This window comes from Oryza glaberrima, chromosome 2 (assembly GCF_000147395.1).
Source record: "Oryza glaberrima chromosome 2, OglaRS2, whole genome shotgun sequence".
Classification (NCBI taxonomy): Eukaryota; Viridiplantae; Streptophyta; class Magnoliopsida; order Poales; family Poaceae; genus Oryza; species Oryza glaberrima.
The window spans coordinates 22,102,887-22,119,573 of record NC_068327.1 but is presented as its reverse complement, the minus strand read 5'-3'; the positions used below and the strand labels follow the sequence as shown (position 1 = coordinate 22,119,573).

The following is a 16,687-nucleotide window of genomic DNA, read 5'->3' as shown; positions in this document are numbered from 1 at the left end:
CACCCACGTTGACCTAGTAGTTAATTTTTGACTACTGCATGTCCACTTGATTGCCAACTATATGTGTTGACAGTTTTCAATAGTAATTTTTTAACTATTAGGTCATATTAGCACGTACAGTGTTATGTTGTTTCATATGGAGTAATTATTTAACTCAGTTTAACAGTTTTAGTCCAACCAGAGTATTTTTTTTCAATACGTGTTAGACGACATCTTTTTTTTACTCTACATGGTGTTAGCTTACTAGTTATGTTTTAACTCAAGTTAGCATAACCATCCGCTCACTATTACGTGCCACAGATTTTATAATTTTATTTGTTTGTTTATGTCATAAAAATACTTTTTGTTATTATATTTTTGTTCTCACTATCCAGAGTAATTTTACCACTATCGCAAACCACCACATAGTCCTGCCAATGTCATCACACATCCATGATAGTAATTTTTTTACCTACCAATATACTGAACATCCATAATAGTAATTTTATGGGAACAGGTTGGATTAGGGTCCCATTCACTCTCCAATCTCCATCCTTTTTTTCCGGATCTGGGGGCAGCCGGCAGCATCACCGGCCACCGGGGCGACAACCTCTCCCTACACCGACGACGTGGTTTGCTCCGAGGGAGTGAGCCTAGGCGGCAGCTCGTGGACATAGATGGTGCACCGCTGGATCTGACTCCTCTCCCGTGTTGCAACAGAATCAGGGGCATAGAGGAAGCCTGTCCTGGTCGTCTGCGTCACCTTCCGCCGACGCAGTCCTGCGCGGTCATCGGCGAGCACATCCGCGCGTTGCCCTGATTCTGTTGTGTATTTTTTGCACGCCGTTTGTGGTCGTCGTCCACCTTCAGTGAATACTGATGGATACTACAGCTGCGTGCCTTCTTTTTAAGCTGTAAAATGAATCTTCGTCCTTTTTATAGATGTGTATTTTTTCCCTCACATTATAGATGTGTAATTTTTTGTCTCACATAATGACGCGGCACGGTACGGCTGCGGGCACAGTGGTGACGGGCGACTATGGGCGGGAGATGCAGCGGTTCCGCCTCCACCGCCGAGCGGCGGCGTGCGCGGCGTCGGCCGATCTGGCCGTTGATTGTTCGACCGTTGATTGTTCGACCATTTATCTTATACAAAATTTTAGTATAAATATGTAAAAGTAAAAGTGTAAGTTTATACTATAATTTCTTTATGATAAAAGAAGTCCTAACAAAATAAATGATATTTATATAATATTTTTAATAAGGAAAATAATCGAATGTCATCTAAAAGTCAACGATGTCATGCATAGGGAGTACTAATTAATTTTCTTTGGTTTTCTCGGGAGAGGTCGTGAAATGATGATGGCTTGTCACTATTACAAAATCCATTTTTCCTAATGGCCATAACACATTTTCACCAGCGGACTCTCTATCCACATGTGATCAGGGTCAATGAAAATAGATAATCATCGTAGGTGGGCCTTATCGGCTTGCGAAAAACAGTTTTCAATGGCGGCTACATTATACGGACCGCCAGCAAAGAGATTTTTGGCTAAAAAAAAATCGACAGGCAAAAATATTAAATTTTATTTTTAGAACCTCCAAAACCAGATTCATAATCTACATCAGTTTGTCATTAATCCCGCAATCACAAATCCAAATCAAACATCACATCCCACAATCGCAGATTCTATGAATTTGCATCTAATCCCACAATAACAAATCCACAAATCAAACATCGCATCCTCCAATCCCACAATCACAAATTCAAGAAATCACAAACCACAACATGCATGCAACACACTAAAGATTCACAAATCGACCACAACAGTGCACTTGGACACTAGTGTAGAGCATCTCCTGCCGGCGCGGAGGAAGGAGGTCGAGGTCCACGTCGCCGAATCTTTGTACTTGTTGTTGCCAACACACCGTAGGACCCACGCCTGCAAGCCTCGTCGTCGCCACCCGCTCATAACCTTAGCCACGCGCAAGCTCCGTCGCCGCCTGAGCTTCATCACCCATCGACAGGCGCGCCCGAGCTCCGTCGGCCCACCTGTGGGCCTCCCCACCACCAAATTCACCACCCGAATACCTCCCTGTCGTCGGATCCGCCTCCAGCCACCGGATCCGCAGCCCACGCGCCTCCCTACTGCCCGCGCACCTCCCGCCACCGGAACCACCGCTCGCGGTCCTCCCCGCGCGCCTCCTTTGTGGATATATGTTTCCGTTAAGCTAGGTTGGCTGTGTATTCTTTGCAGATATCGATGCCGGTTTAATAAAAGATCTATTATTAAAAAACGGTGAGCTAGCGAGAAAAACACACTTGGCAAATTATGACGACATAGTCAAATATAGAGGAATTATAAAACGTCACTTGCTCATTAATTACTTTGAAGAATATTAACTTTGGCTTTGCTTGTTTCAATGTTCTACCCTGACTTACTGAAGAAACACCAGGGATCTTTCGGCTAGCTTCATAAAATAATACACTAGACGATCTGAGTTTAAAGTCTTACCCCTTCTAATTATTTGATATTTGATTATTCTCTAATATTCGCGTATTCGGAGAGAGATTGCGTCTGTCGATCTTATTCCCTACACCTACTAGATACGATTGAACAGGTCACAAGGGCTGGGGCGTGAGACAAGATTATATTAGTTATTATTTACATAGATATCCCATTGTATGTCAACAAGATGACTGAGAGTTTGAGAGAGATGTTCATTATGGAGATCATCAAGTCAAAATCATTAATTTTGAGATGTGTACACTTTCGGCCTTTCGGGGAGGCTATGACCACATATATAGTAGGACCAATGTATATTTTTTAAAAAGAATATATTATTGTACTTTGGCAGTCTAGATATGTATATACGGAGAGCTGAGCTACTAGATATCTACACCTACTAGGGAAAAAAATATTATTGTACTTTGACAGTCTAGATATGCTAATATAGTCTTAACAACATTTAGAAATTACATTATATTTTTATAAAATTTGCATGGGGATTAAGAAGCTAAGCCTAGGACTCAGATTCTAGTTGTCCTAAGCCTAGCTACGTCCTACTCCCTCCGTCCCATAAAAAAATCAACTAGTACCTGTGACATATCTATATACTACGAATTTAGACATACATCTATTTAAATTCATCGTATTAGAATATGTCACATCCGGTTCTATATTTTTTTTATGGGATGGAGGGAGTAGTGTTTATACTTTTTTTTTTGTTTACAGTGATCATTACGAGTGTTGTGCAAAGACAAACACTTATCTCTAAGTATATAAAGGCAATAAAAATCATATCTTGGAGTCTATTTATAACTTACAAGCATCTGAAGCAAACTCTAGTGTTTTGTTTATGTTGGGTTTTACATAATCATCTCTTTGATAGGAACATTTACATGGTATACTTGTCATTTCGTAACCTGTCTAGCCTAGACGACTTTTGTGGGTCAGCGTTCTCATAGAAACGTTCTTTAGAGTTGACCTTCTTCGGCCTAGTTGGCCTACAGGATCGAGCTTATGGTGGTGTTTAAATGTCCTGAAGATATAGATGAAGATAAAAATTAAGTGTTTCACGCAAAACAAGGTTGTAATAACGTGTGACTAATTGAGTTTTAATTATTAATTACAAACTTGAAAAATATATTAATATGATATTTTAGAACAACTTTTATATAGAAAATTTTCGCACGAAACGTACCGTTTAGCAGTTTGAAAAACGTGCTACGAGTATCCAAATTTAATCCAACTTTTGTTGGAGAAAATGTTTGTGTCCTATCTATCCAAAATGTGAGAAGCAGCTAAACCTTTTCATAACACAAGGATCGATCGACGAATTGATAGCCCGCTCCCCACCTCATAAGCAATCTCACGAATGTCCATAACGTACGCCTCCTCACGGATGGATCGCTCAATCTGGACTAGCTAGCTACTCCAAGTTTTTCCCCCTTTTTATCTAAGGCCACCTCATATCTTATCTTACGTTTATTTTGGTCTGGAAAATAGAAATGTGCGTACTTGGGTTTCCATGAACTTCGCTTAAATAGTGACATATATATATCCAGAAATTATATATGTGTACATATTGTGAGGATGAATTAACTAAACTTGCCACATTTGTGGCCGACGGCCCTGGCAAATATAATTGAGTTTGCTTTTGCAGCTGAGCACCTCCATTTGTGGTTAAATCGATCAAATCGAACGATTGACTTTCACTTAATTTGCAACTCGATTAATTTCCGGTGAATCGAACGAGCACGTACGTATGGTAGATGCCAAGCGTACTTGCATGAAGTACTTGCATGCAGTTATTAGCCTGCTAGTATATTACAGTACATATTTCTTTACCTTGAATCGGTCGATCGACGGCGTCAAGAAGCTCAAAATTAAGCACCGGTTCGTCATCTACTAAGAGTACGTATACAGTACTAGATCACATGTATGTGCCTCATCCTGCCTATATAAACACGTCTAGTTACGTTATCGATCGATTCTCATCACACACTCGAAATAGTTCAAATTAAACTAGCAATTTCGATTACATATATCTTTACTTCGTGAGGAGAGAAATTAAAAGAATACATGGCGTCGTCCTCCTCGTCGTCGTCGTCCAAGGCTTTGCTTGTTTTCGCTCTCCTGCTCGCTGCTGCTTTCGTCGCCTCTGCCGAACAAACTCGTGAGCACACACCGACACACCGTACCTCATTAATTCCTGCATATAATTTAGTTTGATTTTCATACTGGAGTTGAAATATTTTCTTAATCAATTCGATCGTTTTTCTCACACACACACACACACGCATGCATAATTTCATCTTTTTTCAAAAAAAAAATTTAACGAACCGGCTCATCGATGAATTATATATTGTGCTCGTCGGTTTGATGAACTTGAACATAGGCACGTACTCTCTCCGTTTCACGATGTAAGTCATTCTAACATTTCTCATATTTATAGTGATGTTAATGAATCTAGACATATATATCTATCTAGATTCATTAATATCAATATGAATATGGAAAATAATAGAATGACTTACATTGTGAAACGGAGGAAGTACATATTTGTTTTTGCATTTAATATGTAGGTAACGCGTGCTCCCAATTAATGCTGCAGATGACGACGGTGACAATCCGCCGGAGTCGCCGGACCACGAAGACCCACCGCCCTCCCCTGAATACTACGACCCACCGCCATCGCCGGACTACTATGACCCGCCGCCGTCCCCGGATTACTACGACCCGCCGCACTCACCGGACTACTACGACCCACCGCCGTCACCGGACTACTACGACCCGCCACCGTCGCCGTACTACGGCGGAGGCGGTGGATATGGCAAACCACCGCCGCCGCCGCCATGCTGCCCATGCAAGGGTGTCTAGGACTGATGCGACTGGTCCAGCGAGTGCTGCTCGCCGTAGGCCGATGGAGCGAGCTCCGTACAACTCATATGAAGCAGATCGCACATGGTGGTTCATAAATAAACACTTCTCCTTAATTAAATATTATTCAAAATTACTAGAAAAATGTATACAGTTCAAATAAAATAGTTGATGTCATGATCTGATACCTATGGTGTCATGCTGACGTCATCATGATATGAGTATTACGTCCGGTATCACGGTATCATATTCGATATACCTATCTAGTATCATAGATACCACATATGATATCTAAGGAAATAGCATTATGAGTATTACATATTCTTTTTTATCGAAACGATATAGGATTATGTAGTAGCCCTCAATTATTATTTGCATGTACTTTTATATACACCTGAGTATTAGTCTTAGTAACATACATCACTATACCATATTAATCTACTGGACTACTCCCTTTATTCAAAAATATAAGCATGCATATTTAGCGCTCCAGCTACATACCCAGAAATACTTTCTCAACTTCTCAAACTGTAAGTTTGCAAGGTGCCACAGATAATTGTTGTTTTGGGCTGAAGAAATGGGCCATGCTCCCAATAAATCCTCAACAGTCCAAATCAAATCCATATGTACAAGCCCATCACTAAGGAGGGGGCCGTTGATACGCAACCAGCTCCACCTCTATTACGTATACGTATATGCATATGCATACAAAGTATATAAATTTGTGTATATATATAATGTATATATAAATTTATATGCGTATATATAAAATATTTGTGTATATACTTGGTACATATACACTTATACAATTTTTTATATGTATAAATTTATATTACACTATATATATATGTATATATATATATATGTATATGTATATATGTATATATGTATAAAAACTATGTATACATGTATATAAGTTTACATGTTAATGTATAAATTTTGTATTGTATATATAAATTTTACTCGTATAAAATTAAAAACAAACTTAAAAAGTAAAAAAGTTGAAGAAAATAAATAGGCCAAAATTACTGAGCCCATGGAAAAATCAAGCCAAAAAGGAAAAAGAAGTATGCATAAAACCAATCTAGATTTAGCCTATATAGTAAAAAATTATTAAACCAACATTTACGTAAAAAGGAAAGTAGATAAGCCGACAAAACATACGTATGCCAAAAAAAATGAAAAGGCGGGGTTCTTCGTGCGAGTAGGCCGGTGCGTGACTAGTCACGAATTAGCACTTTCGCATCTAACGAGGCCTTTTTCAGTTGGGTCTCACGCGATGGATAGGCCCGCCACCTAACAAGGTGAAAAGGTTTGGTCTCATCTTTTCGCTTATGCTTATCCTTATCAACCAAAATTTAAATTTTTAACATTAAATTTGGAGTTAATTTTGAGGGTTTTTTATTGAAGTTTATTTTTCAGCATTTGCTTTTAGATCACTAGTAACACGTATATAAAATTTTTTTTCGCAAATTATTTTTCATTCGTAAATGTGACATTTGACTTATCCCCATTAAGCCATCCGATGGCCTCCTCGATTGCAGGACCCCGTCCTGGACGACCGATCGACGACCCGATCGTCGTAGCTCGCGGCGAGCCGACCGACGACCAGCGCCGGCGTGCTCGCATTTTCCGAGCTCACCTAACGGATCGGCGAATGAAATTAATCCTACGCGCGCCCAAATAAAATCGCCCTTCTCCTATGGCGTCACACACTCACACTTGTACTGGTGGTGTTTGGTTTGAAAAGCTAAAATATTCTAAACAGACATGTGGGCTTGGGGTTTCCACGAATTTTGCTTTCATATGACATATATATTTGATGCAAATGGGCATGCATATGGCGTGATTAGTTGTTGACATTGGTGGCCGGGCCATCGTAAAGTTGACCTTTTATGAATAATGTACTCCTCCCACTCATTTCTCGTGTGGTTCTGATTTTCCGCACCCAACATTTAACCATCCATCTTATTTAAAAATTTTATTAAAAAAAATTTAAAAATAAGTTGAGCATAAAGTACTATTTATATTTAACAATTAAAATACTAATTATAAAAAAGTTTAATAAGACAAGCGATCAAATGTTAGACATAAAAATTTATAACTGCAATTGATTAAAATGGAACGATGGAACGGAGGGAGTAATCGGCAACCGGGGATTAATGCGGTAATCAGAATGGCAAAACGGTTAGGGCACCCACAATGGTTATCTATAGGCTCTCTACAAGAGATACATGTCAGCATATTTTCCTACTTGGAAGGTATTAAATGAAGAGAGAGAGCAAAGCTATCTACTAACTTGGAGATAGTATATAGAGAAAAACGAGGCAATGAATGAGAGAGATATAGATACCAATATAGATATACTATTAAGGTGGTTTACTATTAATCGAGTCTATTGCTGAGATGTACATATTTTATAAAGAGCACCTTACTTTACTATTATGGGTGCTCTTATAGGTAGTCGCTAGTCAGCTTAATTTTATATGTTCTGCTATACGTATAACCTTGAATCGGTCGACATGAGAAGACGCAGTGTGTCATCAACTAGTAACTAACGCACTACTACCAGAACCCTAAATCTCATAATAAGGCTTCATCCTGCCTATAAATACGCTTGGTTTGCACGCATAGGCTTCTCACCACACTCGAGATTGTCCGATCCAGTCCTAATTAATTATACCGTGAGTTGAAAATTAATTAAGATCACTTAAGGTCTTAAAGCTAGCAGCCATGGCGGCATCGTCCAAGTTGGCTTTACTGGTGTTCACTCTCCTGCTCGCCGCCGCTGCTTTCATCCACGTCGCCTCCGCCGAAGAAACACGTATGTGAGCTAGCTAGCTAGCTAGCACACACCCTGCATGCATATATATATACATACAATTTTTCGTTAAATTTTCTCCTGCACATACACATATATATTGCTTCCTCTGTTTTACAATATAAATTATTCTAGTATTTCTTACATTTATATTGATGTTAATAAATCTAGACATATATATCTATTTAGATTCATTAACAATAATATCAATATGGATATTAAAAATACTAGAATGACATGCATTGTGAAACGGAGGGACTACGATACGATATACTACTACATGTATTGTGTTCATGCATGCCTTCTTCATAGTATTCATTTAGTATTAATTAGTATTTGATATGTCGTCTATATGCATGCAGATGACGATCACGACGGCGGCGATCACGACCCGTCGCCATCGCCGCCGGACCACGAGGACCCGTCGCCGTCGCCGCCGGACCACGAGGACCCGCCGCCGCCGGACCACGAGGACGAACCGCCGCCGCCGTCGTCTCCGGGGAAGGAGGACGTCTGCAAAGGCAAGGGGTGCTGCGACTGGTCCGGCGGCGACTGCAAGCACTACTGCGACGGATACGACGACAAATCCTGCTGCGACGACTGGTCCGGCGACTGCCACAAGTGCTGCTCCAAGTAGCCCGGCCCGCCGTATATACGTCGATATCGCCGTACGCCGTACTATGTGTGTATACGACTGTATACGCAACACAAGCTCGATCGTAGTATTGCTTATTGCACTCTTCGTCGTCATCAATAAATTAAGGCACGCGTGTCAGCGTGTGTACGCGGTGCCGACGTGCGTTTGTACGTACGTGTACGGCTTGCTAGGCCATGAGTGTGAGCTCTTTCCAAAGGCTACATGTACTATGCGCCAGTCGATGGCTTATAATATTGTAATAACATAAGTTGTGCGTGAGTGTAACATGATATAATATAATAATAATAATATGATGTGTGTGTGTATGTTTGAACGTGAATAATATAGATCTGCAGTTCAAAATAAAGCTATAGGTGTAGTTGTAAAATGACTTTTCGTTTATAGGTTTTCATTAGAGAGAATTTATCATGAGATACTTAAGAAGTAATTTTCATGGTGAAGGTCTGAAAAGAAAATAAAAACACCGTTGTTAGTTTGTTACCTTCAGTCCAAACACCTTTCGCCGAGGAGAAGAAGAAGAAGAAGAAATGGAAAGTGTTAAAAGGCAACCCAAGGTGTATTTCTCTGGAAACTGGGCCATGATCTTCATATGGTTCTATATTGGGCCGTTCTCGCAAGAAGTGATCATTAATGGGCCAAATCACCTCTTGAAAGAAATAATGGGCCAAATGATCAAATCCATGGGCACTATCCCAGTAATGATTTATTCTTCTTTGTGAAGTTTCTGAAATAGAAATTTCGTTCTTTTCCTCCCTTCTGAACCATTATACTTATTTCCTAAGGAACATCCGAAAGGCAAAGCATGTGTTAAAAGTGAAATCTTACATCATATTGGGTTCTGTTTATTCTCTTCAAGGAAGAGAAAGTCCCACCGAACACGCGTTAAAGTAGCAGAATCACAAAAGACGGTTGATTATTCCTGGGAAATTTTGTTTTATTCGGGAGACATTTCCTGGTTCAATTCTCTTCTCGTTTTCTTTACGGAGAAAGTGAGAGCTTTCTTACTCAATTAAAGATGCTTTCGTTCACCAAGAATTAAAGATTCAATTAATGGCCGGTGGAATATCACCCAAGTTAACTATTTAACCAAACCGCTAATCCAGCTGAGGAATTTTTTTTAGAATGGGAAATCGCAAAAATATAGATCGGTTAGGCAAAATAAGTTTAGCACCCTGTCAAACAACCGTGGTTTGACGGGGACCTATCGAACTGCAACAGTTCAATAGGATAGTTGGTAAAAATAAAAAATAAAAAAGTAGACGCTACAGTGATTGGTAGGGGCATGTCGAACTACCCATGTTCGATATGTTTGATACTACAGTGATAATTCTCTTTTTTAAAATTTTTTTATCACCTCGACAAGTACCATGTCGAACCACAATTGTTAGATAGATACCCTGTCGAACCACGGTTGTTCGACAGGATGCTAAACTTGCGATTTCGTCTAACCAACCTATATTTTTGTGATTTTCCATTAAAATCGTATTATTTCTTAAAATAAATTCTGCAGCTGAGTGCTACACTGTTTTGCTCTCTCCGCATCTTTGATAAAGTCGATGTAGCCCAATTCGGTGAAGATATAAACAACATTCACAAAAATAGTACGATCAATTGTTACGAACTTACAAACTGAATCGCAAAACCAAGAACGGTGTTCAGCCAACAGAAAATTAACTCGGGGTTTTGCAGGCGGCAGCTTGCGCTGCATCACGGAAACATCTGATTGTGCATCACGCACGGGTTAATTAACAAAACTCAACTTGTTTCTAAGTAGGGAAAAACAAACTAGAGAACGAGAGAAATTAATGTTTGTTTTTGAAAAAAAAAATAAGAGAACGAAATGGAAGAGATTGAAGATACATGCATGCATGAATCGTTGATAGTCTGATGAAGTTGGATTGACCAAAAAATAATAATTGTCAACTCCTAACTCCAACCTCCACTGGATGATTTTTTTTTTTGAGCCGATAATCATTTGAGTTATCATTTTTCTCACCTGCACTCGAGCTTATCACTTTCAGCTCACCAAAAACCCGAACCTTGTAACCCATTTTTGTACACCCCGATCGGACCGTCCGATACACCGACTGTCCTGCATCCAACGGCCGAGATCGATCGCTCTGCACCAATCAAATGGAGTACAAGCGACACGTACCCACGTAACATCCATTAAATTACTTGGAGTCTTCCTCGCAGTCAACCGTCCATAAAAAATTTTCGGCTCCCGCCGTGTTCGTTGATAATTGGTTCGGATCCCCGCTGCTTCGTCGCAAATAAAAAGAATCTCTTGAAAAAGATGTGCCACCCAACGCCGCAACCGCAAGGTGAATTGGAATTGCCCTGAAACCGGTAGTAGCATCTGTGTGCACGCATAATCTCAGTATAAAAGCCCGCGACATCACGCTATATCTGCTAATCTGCTCTGCTCTGACACAAACCAATTCGATCAATTCTGCTCTCTCTTCAGCTCGAACGCTAGCTTGCTCGATCTGTTGCAAAATTGTACGGCGCCATGAGGGTAAATTTGCTCTCTCTTCAGAATTCAGATTGATTGATTGGTCTTAGTGACGATATATGAAGATGAATTGAATTTTCTTTTCTTTTTTTCTAATGGATATATGTTGCTGTGTTCTTCTTGCAGACGGAGATGCTTATCAGGATGCAGGCGAGCTCGGAGAAGAATGGGAACGCCAAGGCCATGAAGGTGGCGGCGGCGATGGCCGGCGTCGAGTCCGTGACGCTGGCCGGGGAAGGTCGGAACCTGCTGCGGGTGGTCGGCTCCGGCGTCGACTCCAACCACCTCACCAGCCGCCTCCGCCGGAAGGTCGGCCACGCCGACATCGTCGAGCTCCGCACCCTGAACGACACCTACCCACGTGGCGCCGCCGCCGGCAGCTACGCCGCCACCTCCACGAGCGGCCGCCTCGGCAGCAGCAACGGCGGTTACTACTACTCCTCCCAGCTCTCCGCCGGGCGCGGCGGCGCCTACAGCTCCGGCGGCCACCAGCTGTACGGCGGCGGCTACGACTCGCCGTACTACCACCAGGCGCCGCAGCATCCGTACGACGGCGGCTACTACCCGTCGCCGTACGGCGCCGCCGCGGTGCAGCACGAGTACTACACGACGAGCAGCAACGACGATCCCAACGGCTGCTCCATCATGTAGCAACGACTATAGTTTAAGCTTAGCTATTGTGTATAGCTGTTTCTTTTTTTTTTTCTATGATTTCTTCTTCTCATTTCATTTCGGTGAGGTTTGAGCAGTGTTTACTACTACTATTTGCTGGTGAGGCTGCTAAATAACTGGGGAAATTTGTGCTTCAGTTGATTTGTTTGTTCATCTCTGCATGTAAACAGATTTGTGTGAAGCCGTGATCGGTCGAGATAGAGGGGCTATGGTTTTTGTCAGCCCCTTCGATCGTTCCATTTGATTGTAATTAATTGTTAATTTGCAGCTGTGTTGTTTTCAGATCTGCCAAGATAAATCAGTGTGAAATGCAGAAATGATGAATGAATTTTCAGAGATGCACATCGACCGACATTGATTGGCTGAATCTTTTTTCCTTTCGGAAAGTATGAATCGATCCTTTACACTGCAGAACACACTAGTACACATATTTGTGTGAATTGTTTTCACATAACGTAACGTGGAAGCTAGTCAGTAGTCACCTAGATATACAAATTAAGCAACAGAACAAGTCGTGTTATCGGTAAATTATCATCTCTTGTATTGCACATTTGTCTTCTGGGGCTAATGACAATTGTCAAGAGTTCGGGTGATTCATAGTCACACCAAACGTAGATAATTGGATGATTTGATGGGTTAGACACAGAGATAACGACAGAGGGTGGATGGGAGATCAGTCTTTGCCATCGCTGTATTGAGTTGCCTTTCTGCCAGGCTCCACAATATTGGGAGAAGGCAGAGCACAGATAAAAAGGTCTTGCGCAATCCAAGTGAGAAAATTGACATTTGTCAACAAAATGGAAGAAAAATATGGCTTATATATTTAATTAAACCTCTGCAGTATTACACAGAGCATCTTTAATAAGTATTGAACGGAAAAATATATAGTGTCCAGTATAAACTTCATGTACAGTACCAACATGAAAACTATATATCGATCATCAGATACATGAATGTACACACCTAAGATGGAGAGTAAAAAAATTACTCAAAATAATATGGACAAATCACATATATCTATTTGTGCATCCTATGATAGCTTTTTAGTCTACACTACACAGTTTCCCGTGTTGGATAGAGTATCTATCATTAAATATGTTGTTTAGAAATAGAGCGGATTTCTTTTTTACTTTGGACCACACATTATTATCAAAAATTTTGTGTTCGATCCTCATTTGATCTATCTTCTCATTTTGTACCAAATAATTTTATATTTGTTATACTTTAGCCCACCTTAACTCTCTTTTCAAGCCATATCTATCAAATCCTTAAGCAAAAATATGGCTGGGGCATGGATGAGGGAGTTTATTGAGGTGTGAGTGATCCAAATTAAAACTTTGTTAATAAAATATGGTACAAAGTATAATTAACTCTTAGAAATATACTAAGTCGTATGTTAACAGTTTAATTTTGAGCTTGACCAACTATTAATTAAATAATATTTAGGTTTTTCAAAAAAAATATTATTGTATTCATGTTCAAAAATACTAGACCATGAGTATGGTTCTATAACTTTGAGCAAAATTGTGTAAGAGATATTTACAATCAAATTTCATTGTTAGGCAGTTAATATAGTACGTGATGTGATATATTTCAGTACTATAAATCGATGTGACATATGCTAATATCATGAATCTGAACATTTATTTATTCAGATTCGTGATACTGGGATATATCCTACTCCCTCATCCCATTTATTTATATTTTATGATCTAATAATAATAAAAATATTAATCATTAAAAGTTCTAAATAAGACAGACATGTAAGCGTTGGATATTTAAATCCACGACTGTGCTTATTATATGATAGAGAAAGTACTGGTTTATCTTATTAGGGGAAGGATGGAGCAGCGCTTTTGCTCGGGAAAGCATTCCAAGGATCGAAACGGTAATTTCCCGTCTGTACAACGATGCGTCGTCGATGACTCGATGGCAACCCCACCCGGCCAGATTAAGCAACGTCGCAAGCACGGTTAAGTTAACCAACATACTTGCGCAAGTTGCACATGTACATACCCGTGCAGTTAATTAGTTTGGTCGCACGCGCGCGATCCTTTTCTCCGCCCCCTAGCTGCTAATTAACATGTTGCGTCATCGGAGACGGGATCGGAGGACGTGTTTTCCGTGACGCGCGCGCCACTGCGCCTCGCCGACCGCCCCCGATCGACGACGTATAAAAACGAGTACGACGACTTGGACATGAGTCCGCGGGTTTTAATTTTCGCCCGTCGCCACCGGTGTACATGTGGATCAGCTACCGCGCGCGCGCCCACGTATATATCTCGATCGGCCACCGAGTTTAACACGTACGTACGTTTCGCGATCTCAGCGGCAGTTTTCCTAGCTAGCCCATGTGGCATACGATGCGTACCCAAAGTAGCTAGTGTCGCGCGCGCGCGCGACTCGCGCCTACGATCCTGTACGTGGTCGAATCCCTGTCCAAGCAATCTAGTCCTAGCAGCAGCAGCTACGACACGTATACGTACGATCGAGAAGGTACAGTACGCACGTTGCGTTGCGCGTGGCACGAATTGCCAGGAACTTGAGCTCGGTGCTTCAGTTTCTCGCCACATATGATTGATTTTATCATATCTTTCTCGCTGATCCGTCGACGACGTTTAATTTGGCCGGTTTCATGCAATAGTTCTTGGCCACAGCTGGTTAATGAGCCGATCGATCCCTACTCTGGTAGTATTAGTTGTTGGTACATCGCGATTTGCTCCGGGAAGCAGTGGGCGGTGGCGCCAATAGAGAGCGAGCGAGCTAGCTTAGAGCATTTTTAACCGCCTCTCCAAATTAGCTTCTCCAAACACTTATATAGCCAACTCTCCATCTAATTTAGCTAATCAAACTAGATGATCACTCCAACAGACTCTCTATTGATCCTCTCCAAAATAACAAAGAACCCACATGTCAGCCTCTACTCCTCTTCTTCCCCCCTCTCTCTCTTCCTTCCTTCTTTTTCTTTTTCTCTTTCCTTCCTTCTCATCGTCGCACGGAGGGCGCGGCGCCAGCAAAGCACGACAATGGAGGAGGGGCGGCGCTGTGGAGGGGCGGCGCGGAGGGACAGTGGCGCGGAGGGGCGACGGCGGCGTAGGGGCGGCGCGGAGAGGGGTGGCGCGTGGAAGGGCGGCGCGTGGAAGGGTGGCGCAGAGGGGCGCCGCCGGCGGAGGGGCGGTGCGGAGGGGTGATGAGGCGAAGCCGGCGGACGGGCGGCGCCGGCGCGGACGGGCAGCGGCGCGAAGCGGTGAAGGCGCGGCGCCGGCGCTCATCTGACGAGAGAGAGAGAAGGGGGAAAAGAGGTGGGACCCACGATTTGGCTAGGCTATTTTGGCTGGCCAAATTTGGCCAGCGGGAGGAGTAGTTTGGCTAGTCGGATGGCTTAGCTAGTCTGTTGGAGCATGATTTTGCTTTAAAATTGCTAAAATTTAACTTGAAGAGTTGAATAAGGAGGCTGTTGGAGATGCTCTTAGGCCGGACCATGTACGTACATGTGTATGTACTGTTCAGTACTCTCTCCATCTTTTTTATAGACATATTTTCAAATCTAAAAAATTTACTTTTGATAAGCATATTTCAATCCAACCACCTATTATCTTAATGACTTTCTCAAATTTAATGCATGACTCTCTATTCTTCTACACAAGATTAGTTACATGGACATCGAGAAATGTAAATATTAATAAATTACTTATTTACGAGAAATAGTAGCATGTTTAAATGAATGATAAGTAAAATTACTTATTTTTAGTTATTGTGCCAAGATGAAATATAACTATCACCGATCTCTACACGTGTAGCGAGGGATAACAATCGACGATAGATGATGTGGCGCCGACGAACCATGCAAATTAAATGATCATGCATGTAGATATATATCCATCGGCTTTAATTCGATACATGTATTTGCTGAAACTATATGTGTGGGTATCGAATTATCTAATCTCCTTTTTGTCAGTTCGTTTAATTTGCCATACCCCAGACCGATCTCGATCGGGTATGTCCTCCGTGCGTGCAACACTCGGAATTGCTCCACAACTAACTTGCGACAGTAAGCTAGGCTATATATTGGCACGTCGGGCACGTGAAATATTTTGTTTTGATACACAGAGCGCAAGCAAGATAACCATGCCATCAATTTTCTTAGACAGATCAGATCGATCTCGGGTAGATGATCTTCTTTTTTTTTTTTTTTTGTTTATTGCAACTGCTTGACTATAGGTCTACTACAAATGCTTTTTAACTCCGCCGTGCATGCAGAAGCTAGCTAGTGGAAACGTGCGCGGAAAAGACCCACATTTAGTCAATCTACTTTCTAGTGTGTGTATATGTTCATCCATTTTAAACTTATACTACCTTCATTTTTTTAATAAATAAAGCTGTTGACTTTTAAAATAGTGTTTGATCGCTTGTCTTATTTAAAAATTTCGTGTAAATATACTAAAATATAAGTCATATTTAAAAGTGTGTTTAATAATAGAACAAGTCATAATAAATATATAATTTTTATATAATTTTTAAATAGAACAAATGGTCAAACGTTATGCCAAAAATAATCAATGATATCGTCTACTGAAAATACAGTGCTTTTGAACCGTGGGTGTTAAAGATTTTGAGTTGCATTTGGATGCAACAACTGTTAAAGTTACTTGTCTACT

The 16,687-nt window shown here is 41.1% G+C and overlaps 3 protein-coding genes across 3 annotated transcripts; all 3 read left to right on the top strand.

Annotated features, from left to right (window-relative positions):
* The first annotated feature begins 4,484 nt into the window (after positions 1 to 4,484).
* On the top strand, positions 4,485 to 5,974 carry LOC127764064 (leucine-rich repeat extensin-like protein 3). The gene is made up of 2 exons (XM_052288888.1): positions 4,485 to 4,659; positions 5,098 to 5,974. Exons 1-2 carry the CDS (start codon positions 4,566 to 4,568, stop codon positions 5,361 to 5,363), a joined length of 360 nt encoding a protein of 119 aa, XP_052144848.1. The 5' UTR covers positions 4,485 to 4,565; the 3' UTR covers positions 5,364 to 5,974.
* Positions 5,975 to 8,016: 2,042 nt separating this feature from the next.
* Positions 8,017 to 8,875, top strand: LOC127764298 (extensin-like). Its single transcript, XM_052289157.1, has 2 exons — positions 8,017 to 8,187; positions 8,547 to 8,875. The coding sequence occupies exons 1-2, from the start codon at positions 8,097 to 8,099 to the stop codon at positions 8,819 to 8,821; spliced, it is 366 nt and encodes a 121-aa protein (XP_052145117.1). The 5' UTR covers positions 8,017 to 8,096; the 3' UTR covers positions 8,822 to 8,875.
* Positions 8,876 to 11,217: 2,342 nt separating this feature from the next.
* LOC127764162 (uncharacterized) lies at positions 11,218 to 12,373 on the top strand. Its single transcript, XM_052288996.1, has 2 exons — positions 11,218 to 11,360; positions 11,484 to 12,373. Exons 1-2 carry the CDS (start codon positions 11,355 to 11,357, stop codon positions 12,006 to 12,008), a joined length of 531 nt encoding a protein of 176 aa, XP_052144956.1. The 5' UTR covers positions 11,218 to 11,354; the 3' UTR covers positions 12,009 to 12,373.
* Positions 12,374 to 16,687: the final 4,314 nt, after the last annotated feature.